At 40.6% G+C, this 15,178-nt stretch overlaps 2 protein-coding genes across 15 annotated transcripts in view; one reads left to right on the top strand and one right to left on the bottom strand.

Moving 5' to 3' along the window:
* Positions 1 to 162: 162 nt before the first annotated feature.
* Positions 163 to 2,567, top strand: rplp1 (ribosomal protein, large, P1). Its single transcript, XM_034210240.1, has 4 exons — positions 163 to 390; positions 1,186 to 1,260; positions 1,779 to 1,896; positions 2,453 to 2,567. Exons 1-4 carry the CDS (start codon positions 319 to 321, stop codon positions 2,527 to 2,529), a joined length of 342 nt encoding a protein of 113 aa, XP_034066131.1. The 5' UTR covers positions 163 to 318; the 3' UTR covers positions 2,530 to 2,567.
* Positions 2,568 to 10,498: 7,931 nt separating this feature from the next.
* Positions 10,499 to 15,178, bottom strand: part of ptk2aa (protein tyrosine kinase 2aa) — a 62,013-nt gene continuing 57,333 nt past the window's right edge. For 10 of the 14 annotated variants that reach the window (XM_034210389.1, XM_034210388.1, XM_034210380.1 and 7 more), the window contains 6 exons: positions 15,062 to 15,165; positions 14,576 to 14,584; positions 12,952 to 13,107; positions 12,668 to 12,748; positions 12,095 to 12,180; positions 10,499 to 12,005 (listed from right to left, as the gene is read on the bottom strand). In XM_034210389.1, the coding sequence (XP_034066280.1) occupies positions 11,888 to 12,005; positions 12,095 to 12,180; positions 12,668 to 12,748; positions 12,952 to 13,107; positions 14,576 to 14,584; positions 15,062 to 15,165 (554 nt within the window). In that variant the 3' untranslated portion in view covers positions 10,499 to 11,887. The remainder of the gene's footprint in view (positions 12,006 to 12,094; positions 12,181 to 12,667; positions 12,749 to 12,951; positions 13,108 to 14,575; positions 14,585 to 15,061; positions 15,166 to 15,178) is intronic. The other 4 variants (XM_034210382.1, XM_034210383.1, XM_034210394.1 and 1 more) reach the window with 1 other exon arrangement.

Raw genomic sequence — 15,178 nt, 5'->3', positions numbered from 1 at the left:
TTTACCTTTAGATCTGCATTTAACAAACTCCATTATTGTTCAAACTCCACAATACAAAACAAAAAGTGAGAGCTTTTGAAATTGCATCGACGCAAGACGTCTGTCGTCACTGTGTGTGCGTGCTGACGTCAGAGTCACGCAGCCTCGACGCAGAGTATATCAAGCTAGCTCCCGCCCTCTCCCGTCCCTTTTCCGCTACAGGAAGTTAACGTGCCTAAGGTGCTCGGTTCTTCACCAGAAGCTAAGGCCCGCAATCCGGCAACTAGCACCCTCACATTTAGGCATCCACTTCGAAAAATACCAAATCTATCATCTACAATGGCATCCGTATCTGAGCTCGCTTGCATTTACTCTGCTCTGATCCTCCACGACGATGAAGTCACCGTCACCGTAAGTGTCCCGGCTTAACCCCGGTCCGTCAAAACCTAAACCGCACATTCTAGGGTATTATGTGAACTGTGAAAGCCCTACATCATAAAGCTGACACATTTAAAAACTATTCTGATAAACTGTGATGTTGGTGTGTTTGTTAAAAATGTGAGTTTAGGTATTTAGATGTCAAAACGGTACCCTCTTGCGATAAAAATGGCGGCATGGTTGTTGCTAGGCCACGTTTCTGTGTTGGAACAGCTCTTAGTGTCTTGCGCTATTCATTAACCAACTTTGTAGCTTATGTTCCATGTTTTATTTGTTCTTGACATGTCTTCCACTTCTTAAAACAGGTGTAGGTCTAGTTATGTCCTTCGCTCAAATGAAAGGTGCTGTCTCAAGTCAGTGCTAAGCTAGTTTAACTCTACAGCACAACATGCTTTAAAGTATCACCTGAAGGGAGTCAGTTAACGTTTGTCTAGAAACATTAACTATTGTGATTAGTGTTTGTTTACAACTCTACAGTTGGTTATCTTTTATCCTGGCGGTTGTGCTACACGTGGATGCTGCACAACATCCTTCTGACTTTCAAACTTCTGAACAAATGATGACGGCACATCACTATCCCTCTTCATTTCACCAAACAATATTGCCAGTACATACAAGATGGCTTTGGCAAATAAATGAGATTCACTAACTAGAACTTGACTTGCTGCTTATGTGATAAGAGTCTTTTGTTTATGAAGTCCACACAACTTTTTTTTTAAAGGGTGAAAGAAGTTTATTTTTTAACAACCATTGTTTCTGTGTCTATAGGAGGACAAGCTGAATGCCCTGATCAAGGCTGCTGGAGTCACAGTGGAGCCTTTCTGGCCAAGTCTGTTCGCCAAGGTGAGAGAAACACACTTAATAAGGATGATGCGAATGCAGGGTTTAAAGCAGTGGGATGGGTTAAGTTCTGTTTTTTACTAATGGTGTCCTTGCTGCTTATCAACAATGAAATAATAGACTCTTAGCTGTACTGCTTCCTTATGCAGTCACATGTATGTTACCTCAAGTAAAAGCTGATTTAATTTGGAAAATAAGTTGTTTTTTCATTTAAAAAAATGTTTGACTGAGATGGTTACCACTGAAAGACAATGTTTACAAGATAAGTGGTTACTAGAAATGCATGAAATCCTGATCGTCTTTATAGAATATATATTGGTACACATGTAATTGAATGAGATCTAGTTATGAAAGACGTTGTTAGGTAAATGATCACTAGAGTTGGATTATAATGTAATGCACTGGTAGAAGATACTAATAATCATTTAGTTTAAGGACTATGTAGTAAATAAATGTCATGTGTACCAAGAGTCCTAGTTATCTTTAGTTGTAGTCTGACCTGTGATTGTGTCTGTTCGTAGGCTCTGTCCAGCATCGACATCGGCAGCCTGATCTGCAACGTTGGAGCCGGAGGTGGAGCACCCGCTGCCGGAGGAGCACCTGCTGCCGGAGCACCTGCTGCTGGTGGAGAAGCCCCAGGTAACCAGACAAACTGTGGATTCAATTAGAAAGCTGGTTTTCGTTGTGCTCCACCAAACAATTATTTTTAGAACTGCTTTCTGTCGTTTATTGCATATCTTCCTTTTTTTAATTTATTCATCTGATCTTATATTTTCAGTATCCTGAAAATCAAGCTATAGTTGCCTTAAATTCTCCAGATATGAAGCCTTTTGTGATATAGCAAGACTTAAATGGGATGTACCTCGTGGTGTTGTGTATTATTATATTCCAATGCTGTACTTGTAAGCTGAAGGCAAGTGCATCGCTGGCTTTTGAGGTGTAGACTTGTGGTATTGTTAGTTTGACTGAGTTTGTGTACTATGGCTTTTCTGAACTCAAACTGGTCTGGTTAAGGTATTGCTTAAACTTAAATTCAGAAGAAAAACATTTGAGTCTTTCAGATAAATAATCCAAGCTAAATTGCCAGTTTACGTTGTACTTTTAGGGTAATTGTGCAAAGCCAATCTCTACAGATGGTAATTGTGCACCTTGCATTTTTGTACTTTGTTAACGTATTTATTTTCTACCCTTACAGCCAAGGAGGAGGAGAAGAAGGAAGAGTCTGAGGCTGAGGCATCCGATGATGACATGGGCTTCGGTCTCTTTGATTAAAATGTTTTTGTAATAAAAAAAAAACAGTAATACAAAAATAGCTGCTGCCTGACTCTATTTGTCCTTCCCCATAATAGCTTGAGACATATGCAAATAATTCATGTCAATGCCAAAAACATTAATTCTGACATGGGAGAGCTGCACTAAATAAAGGAAATGTTTCTTTTATTTATATTTATATTATTTATATTGCAGTATTTTATTAAAGCATTTGTGAAGTGAAATGCCTGTAAAGAAACTGGACTAGGTCCAGGATGTAATCTGCTGTGACTAGAGTGTAATGATGTAAAGCAGACAGCTGCCACTTCAGTTAAACCAGCAGACTTAATGCTGTGATAACATATCTGTTTTCTTAATTTTGAGTCTTGAATGGTGTGTATACATTTACAGACCTTTTTTTTTTTACATCTGAATGCAAACGAGTACAATTAAAAGTGGAGAACGTTTGCAAGGAGAAATGTATACATGAGAATGCTGTAGGAACCTTCCTAACGGAGTGAAATGACCCAGAAGTACCTCAGTGGCAGCCATGATAAGTGCCGTTCGAATTCTCTACAGGCTGCATAAAACGATGTTAATGAATCGTTGGACTGCAGTTCAATGGGTCATTGGTAGTATATTAAAAAATTAGTTCGTTCAGATAAAGGTTCAGGCTCCAATTGTATTGACCATTTTGACAGGATAAAGTTAAACTTCTAGTCAGCTGCTAACCCCCACAGATATGCCTTATCTACAATGAACCATGCTCCATTGCTTTGATGTTATCTACTGTTTTGTTAGTTCGTTTATTAATTGAACTCAGTCCCTTATGTCCAGATGAAAACATCTTTATTGATGTTCTCCAGAGTAACACATTACATGTGTCACAAAGCGACACCTTGTGAGAGTTTGAATCTTAACATTGTATTACTTAAAAGTATACACACGCATATCTGTGACTTAATTTATAGCCTTTTGTAAAGTAAATACATTTTTAAACTGTTGACCTGCTCACCGACTAAGTGATAAACGAACCCAACTGAGCTTTTGGAAGATGTTTGAGAATTAAGGACAGTTCGACATCACGTTTCTTACGTTGATTTACGTCCATTTGTTCAATTAGTGCGATTCCATAAATCGGAACCCATAGCGTTAAGCACCAGTTTCCGTACGGTAGCGGTTATTTTCACCGGGGAAAGGTCCCCGGTTCGAAACCGGTTACTGATAAACACTAAATAAAACAAAGACAAGAAGCAAAAAGTGACCTAATATGACTAGGGAGCCCTTTCCACTTCCCTTTAACTCGCCTGTTAGCACCTGGTTAGCACATGTATTAACGGCTAAGTGATGGGGCCAGGTGACAACATTTCGAATGTGAGACAGAACACTCAAAAATATTTCATGACAATAGCGAAGTCAAGTTAGGCCCAACGGTGTACATTTTAACAATGAACCTTATTAGTTGGGTGGGTAATAATAATAATGCATTACATTTTTTATTAGAGCGCTTTTACAGGTGCTCAAAGCGCTTTACAAGTACAAGGGTAGAAGGGGATATCATGCACCCCCCTGAAATATACTTTTAATCAGCTTTTTTAGATTGAAAAAATTGTGTAGAAAACGATTAGCTATGTTAAAAAGTTGAAAAATTGTCCCACGTATATTTGTTTCCCAAATTAGTGTTTATTTACCCTAAAAATCGAGTTTCACTCTTTTTACACCTTTCACTATATCTCAGCCATTATTGCAGATAACTGAACAAATAAGGTATCCAGATCCATGTTTTGAGGGTCAAGGAACACAATAAAACTATTCTTAAAGTGATCACATGTGTCTGTGACATGCTATTATGCCAATTAGTGCCGCCATTACAATAAAATAGCATTTTAGTCTTATACCAAGAAAGATGTATTTTGCACCGACAGAGAAATATTCTTATAATCAGTGTTTCCTAAGTGGAAAAAGTATGTAGAAAATGATGAGCTATGTTAAAATGTTGTCTGGACCCATGTTTTGATGGTCAAAGATCACAATAAAACTATTCCCAAAGTGATTACATGTATCTGTGGCATGCTATGCAAATTTAGAGACGCCAATATTGCAGTATAGTAAGTGAACACATAAGATGTCTAGACAGATGTTGTGTATTTAACCAATATTTATTTGTTTTGTACTAGCCTACAGCAAGGGTCAAACATCATTATATAAGTATTGATGTGACTACTCTTTCCCATTCCAGATAAGCAGTCAAGGTTTGGCTCTCCACTATCTGATTAATACTCAATCATCGTTTTCAATGCTATCATCAGAGTCAAATTCCTCTTCCTCTTCGTCTTCCTGTTCACGCTCTGTCGTGTCCAGGAGATCAACCAGGGAGGTTGGCAGGACAGGACCACACCGGTCTCAACACTCCATCAGTCCTCATCCATCCCTGCTCCTCATCATAGGGGTTTGATTTTTCTGAAATTGATTCATCAGCTCGCTTGTACAGGGCGACGCGATGGTTCACACGTTGGACGTGCGGCTTCAGAGCATCATAGCATGGAGGAAGGCGAGCCAGGTCAACCTTAGACTTGGCAGTGAGTTTATCGTCTTGCCCCACCATTTTGCGCAGCAACTTGGCACGGACTACGTCCACTGAAGACTCACGACTCTCTCCATATATCAGACAGGTGAATTGCTCCAACTGCTTCAGCACCTCAGGCTTGACATTCCAGTTGTCACCGAGTTGACTGAACGCCCTGTGAAACTTCGGGTTCTTCTTCTGCTTTTTCAAGGGCCCCACCTTCCCCTTCCCTTTGAAGGCACTGGTGCAGTCTTCTCCGCTGAACACATGGAATCCAAGAAGTGTGGCACAGTAGTCTTCTCCCAGGGATTCTGCGAGCTCAGAGAGGTTGAGAAGTTGTCTATGTTTCCCTGACCCTGTATCCAGGTATATAGTCAGCCTGATGGCATGAGCGTGGTAAAGAAGAATCACAAAGATATCTGTGTCAGGTGTTCAGACTACAGCATTATTGTACCCAAGGGCAGCAGCATGATGAAGGTAGAGTACCACCCTTGTATCAGTCTCTTCCTGGTTGCTGTAGATTGTGGGGAGCTCACTTACCTCAACCTGATACACAATGGGACATTGCACTTTGATCAACAATGACAGAGACTAGACACAAATCACAGATAATCACTTAGAGTATAATTAAACCATCAATCACTTTTAATATGGGCTTTCAATGTACCTTGCCATTTGAGGAGAGAAGTTGATGGGCTCTCCCTTCCACGACCAGCACTGCCATTTATGTTCTTTCCAGCCTTGAAGCTGCCTGTTGATCACTCCATACACGCAGCAGAGTTGCTTTTTGTTGTCATCATTTGTGAGAAACATCTTGAAGTCATATGGCTTCCTGGTTGCTGGTCCAGCCAAAATGATCTTCTCTGAACTGCCATGTCTCAAGCTCTCCTGTGCTTTGATAGATCCTGGATGGTAACTGTCAGTCGAGAACAAAAAGTGCTTTTTGGCCACCATCTGATCAAGCACTTGTAGGCATATCTCCCCACAGGTTGGAGGAAGGTTGGTGAGGACATGGAGCAGAGCCATGCTATCCTGAATGAACAGGGCATCCTTAGGGTATGGCAGATCCTTTGGGATGGTGTCCGCCAGAATGTAAAAAAAGGGTCCAATCATAACCACATGACGGACAAATGTATCTGGCCAACACCAGATGATGGGTAGGGCTTTCATACAGACACCAAGATCAAATGTATTCAGGACCCACCTCTGATCCACCTGATCAGTGGCTAGCTCAGAACGCTTCAGTAGCTCACGAACAACTGTATTGTCAGTGATTGGTTGATGGATGGGCGTGAAGCAGAGGTGGGACCAAGTCATTGTTTTGCAAGTCCGAGTCAAGTCTCAAGTCTTTGCGCTCAAGTCTGAGTCAAGTCTCAAGTCTTTGCGCTCAAGTTCAAGTCAAGTCTCAAGTCAGGATGGGCAAGTTCAAGTCAAGTCCAAGTCTTAAACTTTGACAAAACGAGTCTTAAACAAGTCATTATGTGTTTTTCACCAAATGTAATGACATCGATCAACAGAATAATACTTAATAATCAAATTGCTCTTTATTAGTCACATTAATAATTTAATAATCCATTTTCTCTCTGCTGGTAAAGTAACGTGTTTTTTTAAGAGGGATCAGTAAGATAAGGCTACCGTGACGGTTTGATTCAGAAGGAGTTTAATGTATAAGATCCCTGATGTTGAGGTAACCAGAATGTTTATTTCCACTGTGTACAACATGTTATAAGGGACCCACAATCTATCTTTATGCAAAGGATAATGTGCAGCCAGGCGGTCTCTATGGGGAAAAGAACACCTGCATCTAGATCCCTCTGCAGGTGGTACTTTAACTATATTTTGATGCTAATACTTTTGTACTTTTACTTGTAACATTTTGAATGCAGGACTTTTTATTGTAACCGAGTATTCCTACACTCTAGTACTTTTACTCAAGTACAAGATCTGAACTTCTCCCACCTCTGACAGTAAATCCTGAGTGGTTAACAAAATAAAGGTAACCAAAAAAGGTTATTTTAATTTTTATAAATCCTGCACTCAGCTTTGCATTCTCCAATATCATTGAAATGCAGCCAGATGCTGCTTCTTTTTTCGGTTTTCGCTAATTTCTTGACTTTTTCCGACGCACTTGCATTTAAATCCGTCTCCCCGTCGCTCTGTGCAGCTGGCCTGTACCACTACACCTGCTGCCCCCCACCCTTCTTTCACATAATGGTATGATCCTAGTGTGTCCTCGCATATGATTGGCCGCATGGTGGCCCAGCTAAATAAAGTCCCGCCCCTGCCTGCAAGGATTGAAGATGAAGGCTGAAGATTCTGCTCTCCCCAACGGGAGTCTGCTCTTCTAGCGGCAGCTCGCGATCGGCGTGTTGGAGACCCCTGAATTAAAGTATCAAGTCACCTCAAGTCAGAAGGTCCAAGTCAAGTCCCGAGTCATTGGTGTTCAAGTCCAAGTCGAGTCGCAAGTGTTTTGTGATTTTGTCAAGTCGAGTCTCAAGTCATCAAATTGGTGACTCGAGTCTGACTCGAGTCCAAGTCATGTGACTCGAGTCCACACCTCTGGCGTGAAGTAGTCCACTGTTGATTTTCTGAGTGGAGGAGTACCAGTTGCAGAGGTGAAGCCCCCTAGTCCAGGCACAGGCTGCTGTCCATTGCTTCCGATGTACCTGATAAAGAGCCAGATGTAGTACACTTGCATCTCAGTTGCATAGACTGTGACTGCAGAGCGGAATTAGGCACATTTCCATTATTAATACAAATCCAGAAACGATCAATTAAATATTGGCTACATCTAAAAGAAAGTGACCCCCACTCCTACCACCACAAAGCCCTGCAGCATCAAGAGATGAACAAGAGTCCCCTCTCTCAGCTGGTCCTGACACTCTGTTCACAAACCGGTTCAAACGGTGATCAGGACCAGGCTGAGCCCACATCTATTAGAGTCAACCAAATTATAACAAAACACACACAAAACTACCTCACTTATTGGAACACTAAATCCCAAACACAAAGTAAAATGCAATGCTATCTGGCCCTAAAAAGACAGTACACTGTGGCAGCCTACCTGAGCACAGTGACTGATGTTAAACACAGGAAGTTGTTGACAAAGTACAGACTGAGTGCTCACAGCCTGGCCATAGAAACAGGCAGGTACAAGAAAACATGGCTGCCAAAAGAGGAGCGATCATGCCAACAGTGTTGTTGTGTGCAGCACTTCCTCACACAATGACCAACTTTTGAACATGTACGGAAACAATTCTTCCCAAAACTCAAACATAAGCATCCTCAAATATTTAAAAAAACACTTCTGGGGGAATATAAAGAGAGCTGCATTGTGGCAGCACAGTTTGTCTCTGCCTGCCACAGTCTGAGGGAACCGGACTGAGTAGATACACCAGGTCTCACATCTTATGTATATATATATCATATTCTATTTTGTATTATATGAATGAAATGAATCTGTATTCCTTGTAAAAATAAGTGTTTATAAGTGTTTATTTTTATGTTTATATTTTTGTATAGATGTTACAACTATACATAGCTTTGGCAATACTGTATGTAAATATGGTCATGCTAATAAAGCTTTTGAATTGAATTGAATTTTGAGAGAGAGAGAGAGAGAGAGAGAGAGAGAGAGAGAGAGAGAGAGAGAGAGAGAGAGAGAGAGAGAGAGAGAGAGAGAGAGAGAGAGAGAGAGAGAGAGAGAGACCGTTTCTCAATCTCGAGGATGCTGGCTTGGTAGTCGCGTACTTCCAAGTCACTTCCTTCAGAAACGAAGCAAGTATGCTTCCAAGCCACGGCTTCGGAAAACGAAGTAGAATGGAACAGGCTAACAAGTGTGCCACTCTCTCTAACGGTTTCAACAGAAACTATTTACCGAAAATAAATACCTCACGATGTCTATCTAATTATGAACTTGCTTTACTTTCACGGAACACATTTTTGGTGATAACAAACAAATGTAACAAAGTAACATATTTACCAACTAAATGTGTGCTGCGTCGGTTCAGCCATTCTCCGCAAGGGTTTTTGAAATTGGTCCGTGCGCAAAGCATGGTGGGGATTTTAAGGACGCGAAGTCTACCCATGTGCAGCCTCGAAATGTCCCCCAAACTAAGGACGCTGCCTCGGTGGAATTCCAAGTATGCTGGAGATTGGAACAGTCCTTCGGCGGCACTCGATGACTTAGCATCCTTGAAATACTGGCTTGGTACTTAGCCAGTATCCTCGAGAATGAGAATTGAATTGAATTGAGAAACGGCTAGAGAGAGAGAGAGAGAGAGAGAGAGAGAGAGAGAGAGAGAGAGAGAGAGAGAGAGAGAGAGAGAGAGGAGAGTAGAGCAGGAGAGAGAGGAGACGAGAAGAGAGCGAGAGAGAGAGAGAGAGGAGAGAGGAGAGAGAGAGAGAGAGAGAGAGAGAGAGAGAGAGAGAGAGAGAGAGAGAGCACTGGTACCAGAGATTGTTGTTGTTAGCTTCTGGTGCTAGCGAGCTACGCTAACAGATATAAGGAGTTTTTTCAACAACAAAGTGGAGGAGAGTCCTCTCCTGTCAGACTGAGAGACTCAGTGAGCTAAAGGACTCTCTCAGTGGGTCTCACACGTTTTGGTCACCATTAATGTAAACAATTATTTCCGAGGCACACGTTTATATGATCATTATAGTTGTAAAAAAATAAGAGAATAAATGAAAAACAGGTATGAAATAATATATGACAGTAAAAAAAGAATAAAGTTTAAAAGGATGATTTGTAAAATATCCATAAAGAAAAAGTAAATCTGTTTTACAGTTCTGTTTCATACGGGTGTTGAGAGAGGTATCCATAGATCTCTTAATGTTGCTCTCAAAGTGCACCAGATTGATGCTTTTAACTTCAATATTTAAAAATAAATCTTTCCGGGGGAGCTTTCCCCCTATGTTAGGTCCACACACCACCTATAAAATTGCACTTTACCCCTGCTTACACCTATATGCCGTGAGCTGATTATCGAGCCTTCATTGTAACAGTCACACTGTGTATTTGCGTGGGGATTGTTGCAGTAGAACATTCCACTGTAGCGACCGATATATTAATGGGAAACCCTAAATGTTTGAGCACCCTCTATGAAACGTCAAGCTACCCCACAGCACCCCCAAAATAAATCTCTGGCGCCGCCACTGAGCCTGACTATTTGTGTTGGGAGGGCCTGACTTTTTTTTTTCTCCAAAGGGGGGGCCTGACAGAAAAAGTTTGAGAACCACTGAGCTAATGTAACAATTGTTCAATCTGAATACACTTTTTCCTATGAAATAGCAAAAAAGCTCCGTGTAACTCATAAACTCATGTCCACAGCTGCAAGCAATCAAGTAACCAACATACATGCATCGGTGTTGATTAGTAAAGTATAGGCAACACTACGCAGTTAAGAAACAGACAGCAGCCAGCAGTATTTCTTAAAGATAACAGTGTTTTTATTTGCTTGGTTTAGCAACTGTACATGTGACTCCTTCCTGAGAATGCTGCTCACCTCAGTAGAGAGGGAACAGTGGGATGGAGAGAGAATCAGAGGCCGGGGGGGCTAGAAATGTGGGGGTGACAGAGCAGAAGAAGAAAGGGGATAAAAGGTATAAATAACTCCAGTGGATGGAGGTAGAAAGACAGGGAGGGAGGGATTATAAGAAGGACTGATTGAGAGGAGATGAAGAGCAAATGATTGTGGACATGAACCATTTAAAAGATGAACCTGATCACCAACCCATGCTGTAGTTTAAAAAACACAGTTTAAAGGTGTGTATCTGTCCGAGTATGATGAAGGGACCCGCAACATGCTTAATGCAACAAACCAATTTGGTTTCAATATACCAAAACATCAATAGAGAAATCATTCATTTACATTTTTGTAGAAACTTCTGTAAAAATAGGCGAGTTGCTCCAGAAAATGTTGAATTGTTGAGGAAACCAATATAGTTCGTGTGAAACGTTCCTTTTAAGTGCATTTGACACAGGGTGACCTACTGTACAGTATCATTAGAAACTCCAATGTACTCACAATCCAGCCTCCCTCCTTCTCACCCCTCTGCCCCCTTCACCCTTATTCACCAACAATTCATGCCTCAGAAGTGTTAAAAATATAGCTTTTTGTATATGTTCTTCTTTCATATTTCTGTGTTATGCCAACTCTTAATGCCTGAGATAAAGAGATCTAGATAAAAGAAGATTGAAGAAAAATATGAAATTATGATGTTTATGAGCAGCTGTAAATCAATTATTTTTGCCTATTGAATATTCAAGAAGAGGACTGAACATAGAGACATGCTGTAAAAGTCAAGGCTGAACATAGTAATAATTATAATTAATAATGATATAAAAGCATAAACATTATCATATCATCTTCATGATCCTCCTCATTCTGGTTCTTCAGTTCCAGTTGTTACATCCTGCACATGTGGAGAGTGTTAGTCGTGTCCTTCAAGCGAGCCTCGGAAATCTTCGTTTGATCGACTTTCTTCAAAGATTAAAAAGTAATGGATGATTTGAAAAACAAAAAACGTATCTCTGGCGATACGTGATGGGGGAGAGGAGCGTTTCGCTGGATACAAAAGCAAATAATGCAACAAAAAAGTACAAAAAAACAGAATATTGACCAAAACATGACCGTGGCCAGAGAGAAGAAAAGATTATGAATGTTTGGAGGAAGAGGAGAGCGAGCGGATTGTTTTAGTCATGTCTGCTTTCAGTTCATTTTTTCATCCGTCCATCAGTGATATCCATCTAGAAATGTCCTCTCCTCTTTGTGATTGGCTGAGAGCTACTACACTCTCCCTCTCCAACAGGAACTAGTGTGGGCGGATCATCTTGAGTCGTGATTGGTCGATGACGTCCAGCAGGTTCTTGGCGTCCACTGCGAGGGCGTGAGCTGCCATTAGCATCTGTTTCTTGTAGTCCTTTTGTAAACTGTACAGGAAACAGAAAACAATCTGTCACTATAGCTGTGAAATGATTAGTAAATCATTATCAGTAAAACATTTGATATCCGCACCCACCTTGTCATGACATACTGTTGGGCCAGTTTCATCTTTGCTATTAACTCGGCCAGATCTGAATTCAACAACTTCTGAGCCATCTCAATCTGTGATAACACAAACAAATGTTGATTTAAAATATACCAATGATCGTCAATAGTGTAATGCTCCCAATGACACTTAACCTGAGCAGAGGACTAATTAGCTACAAGCAGAAAAACCTGTGTGGGCGTTTAGAGCCGTCAACATTACACATTCTTAAGTGAGGAGATTTACAGCAGACACATTTATAAAAACCGTAAAACATTTCCTGATGTAGAGGATTTGATAAAGGTTATACAGAGTAGTTGTTTAAAATGTAATTCAAACTAATTATATAAATACTGAGCATACAAAAAGATAGAGAAACTTATTAATCACTTCTGGTATTTAGTACAAGTATAAGGACAGAGAAATAACACTATTCTATATAATAATAATAATAATAATACATGTTATTTATATAGCGCTTTTCCTGGTGCTCAAAGCGCTTATATGTTTGCATGTACATACAAAATATAAATATACAGATATAAACTGTGTGTGTGTGTTTACCTCTCTGTGTGTGCTGGCTGGCAGCACAGGAAGCGTCTCGTCCACTGTTGCTAGCAGAGTCCTGAGGGCCAGACCCACCTCCTACACAGAGACATATTTTCTCATCAGTCTTCAGTTAATGTTAATCTGTTGATTATGGACCTTTAACGTTTGTCTAAACTCTCTAAAATGAGGAGGTGGGATAATTGGTATTTGACACATTTCTTCTAAGTTAATAGAGTTCAGATGCCAGTGTTTCACAGATTGTTGCACACTGTCAAAGTGGACAGTTGTATTGATCCTACCTTGACCATTGGGACGTACTCCTCGGGGGCGGCAGGCTGGATCCTGTTGGACATTTCAATCACAGCTTTAACCAACCCCGTCACGTTCTCATACACTTTGTCGTTAGAACGGTCCAAGTTGGCGGTGGGGGGCGGGCTGATCTCCTGAGGCTGCAACTGGAGCCATGGGAAGAGATGACAATGAGCAACGAAAAATGGAAATGTGACACCTTTGAAAATGTTATTAAAGTTAAAGAAAAATGTTTTTTTGTGGTTGTCCTATCAGTGTTGATGTTAATTTGAAGACATAGATCCATCAGAGTGCTATGTTGAGCAGGAAAGCTGATTTCAAGATGAAAACGAACATCCTTTTCATCTCTGCATGAATGTCAAACTACGACAGGACACTTTGGCCTTCTCTGTCAATAAAGCATTCGCTGAGAAATGTACTGCTTTACTTGACTACATTTACCATCGACACTGATTGGAAATCCACACAAAATTAGCAGTTTTCCTTCTTTTATTTCTACCAGGTTTAACATAGGTGACTGTAGTTATACAGACACAACACTAGGGGGCAGTATGTGACTAGATTTGATCACACAAATAATACCAGGTTTGTGTGTGTTATTTCTTACTACATGCGTTTCTACATTACTAAACACTTTCTACTACTATGTTAGAGGACATGTTAGCACAGTGGGATGGCAGGAGTTGTTTAGTGACTCAATGTTCAACCTGCATTAAGTGATATTTAAAATCAAATTATCTAGTGTAATGTGATTTGTTCTGTATACCTGCTGAATCTGTAACGATTTGATATAGTTGACACAAATCAAAGTGTGTCTCTTTTTGTCGTTCGGTCCCCTGGTGGTACAAATCCCTTAATGCAGGTTTATTTAATGTTCACAAAACTACTCAGTTGATTTGATTTAGTTTAAGCTGAGGCCATTAGAGAGGGGACGTAATTAAAGCAAGGCTAAAGTGATTTGTAGGCCACCACATTAATGAGGAAAGCTCAGAGGAAATGAATCTCTAGAGAGCTTTATTTTAGTAAGAATCGCCTTAAGCTACAATTTAGTTTTTGTGCATTTAATGTTGGCTTCTGTAATGGAACACTTTAGTATATAAGGAAAAAGACAAATGAATCCCTCAGCTTCTCCTGACAAATCACAGGGGCAAACAAATAATAATGCAGAACTATATAACAAGTTAATTCAACTTTATTTAACTATACTATCTAAAGACTATGTTAAGATGCAACGGGAGACACGGCCATCAGTTTACAATGCTTCTATCGATCACTACGAGGACTCATTTGTTTCATTTGTCTTTACCAGGGCTTTTTTTCATAAAACATTAGCTATGGCCACAACGAGCCTAAAACCAGCTGTTTAAGTTTGGAATAATATGGATCAGAGTAAAGCTGGAAATATCCACGTTTTAGAACCTAAAAACTGGATTTCTGCATGAAATATTGCTGAAGGAGATTCACAATGTATACTTTGTTTAACGTACGAAGTGTAATTTGTTGTGCCTCTGGTAAAGAAAAAAAAAATCAGAAAGCTTAATAAAGCTTCTCCACACATGATACTAACTAATAGCTAACTACTTCGATGACAGACAAACACAAAGATCAGCTTACCCTCCACGGCTAGGGGGAGGAGATAAGGGGAGGTGAGGGTGGGGGGTGACAGGGAGGAGATTGGAGAGGTGTGCAGCAGGTTGTGATGGATGATTGATGGATGCAGAGTAACAGGTCAGAAATGCAGGATGAAGAACAAGAAGAAGGCAGGGCGTTAACGGGAAACAAACAGAAGGAAGGCATGGATGTTAATGAGAGAAAGGGGGGAGAAAAAAATAAAGGGGGGGAAAAGAGGGACAGCACATTAGGCCAAAGCAAACCACAGGCAAGGCGTAGCATGGCACCGCATGCAACCCATCAGCAAAATGACACATTGTGATGAAGTCAACTCAAAACCAATTTGCTGGAATGGGAAATAAGAGCAAAGTGAAGGAATTGTGTTCTTATAAATGATCTTAATCAGCCTCATCTTATCGTTTTCAAACTGGGGAATACATTTTCTCTTTGTCCATAGCTGACGTGTAGCTGTGTTTTATATATCCATACCTTGACCCCCTCGTTGTAGCTGTCCACGGGGCACAGACTGGACAGGTTGGTCAGGTGAGCAGGAGCTCCAGGGCGGGGGGGCTTCTTAGGAGGAGCCACATGTTCTGAAACAGAGAT

This window comes from Gymnodraco acuticeps, unplaced genomic scaffold (assembly GCF_902827175.1).
Source record: "Gymnodraco acuticeps unplaced genomic scaffold, fGymAcu1.1, whole genome shotgun sequence".
NCBI lineage: Eukaryota > Metazoa > Chordata > Actinopteri > Perciformes > Bathydraconidae > Gymnodraco > Gymnodraco acuticeps.
This window is presented reverse-complemented; position numbering and strand designations above follow the sequence as displayed.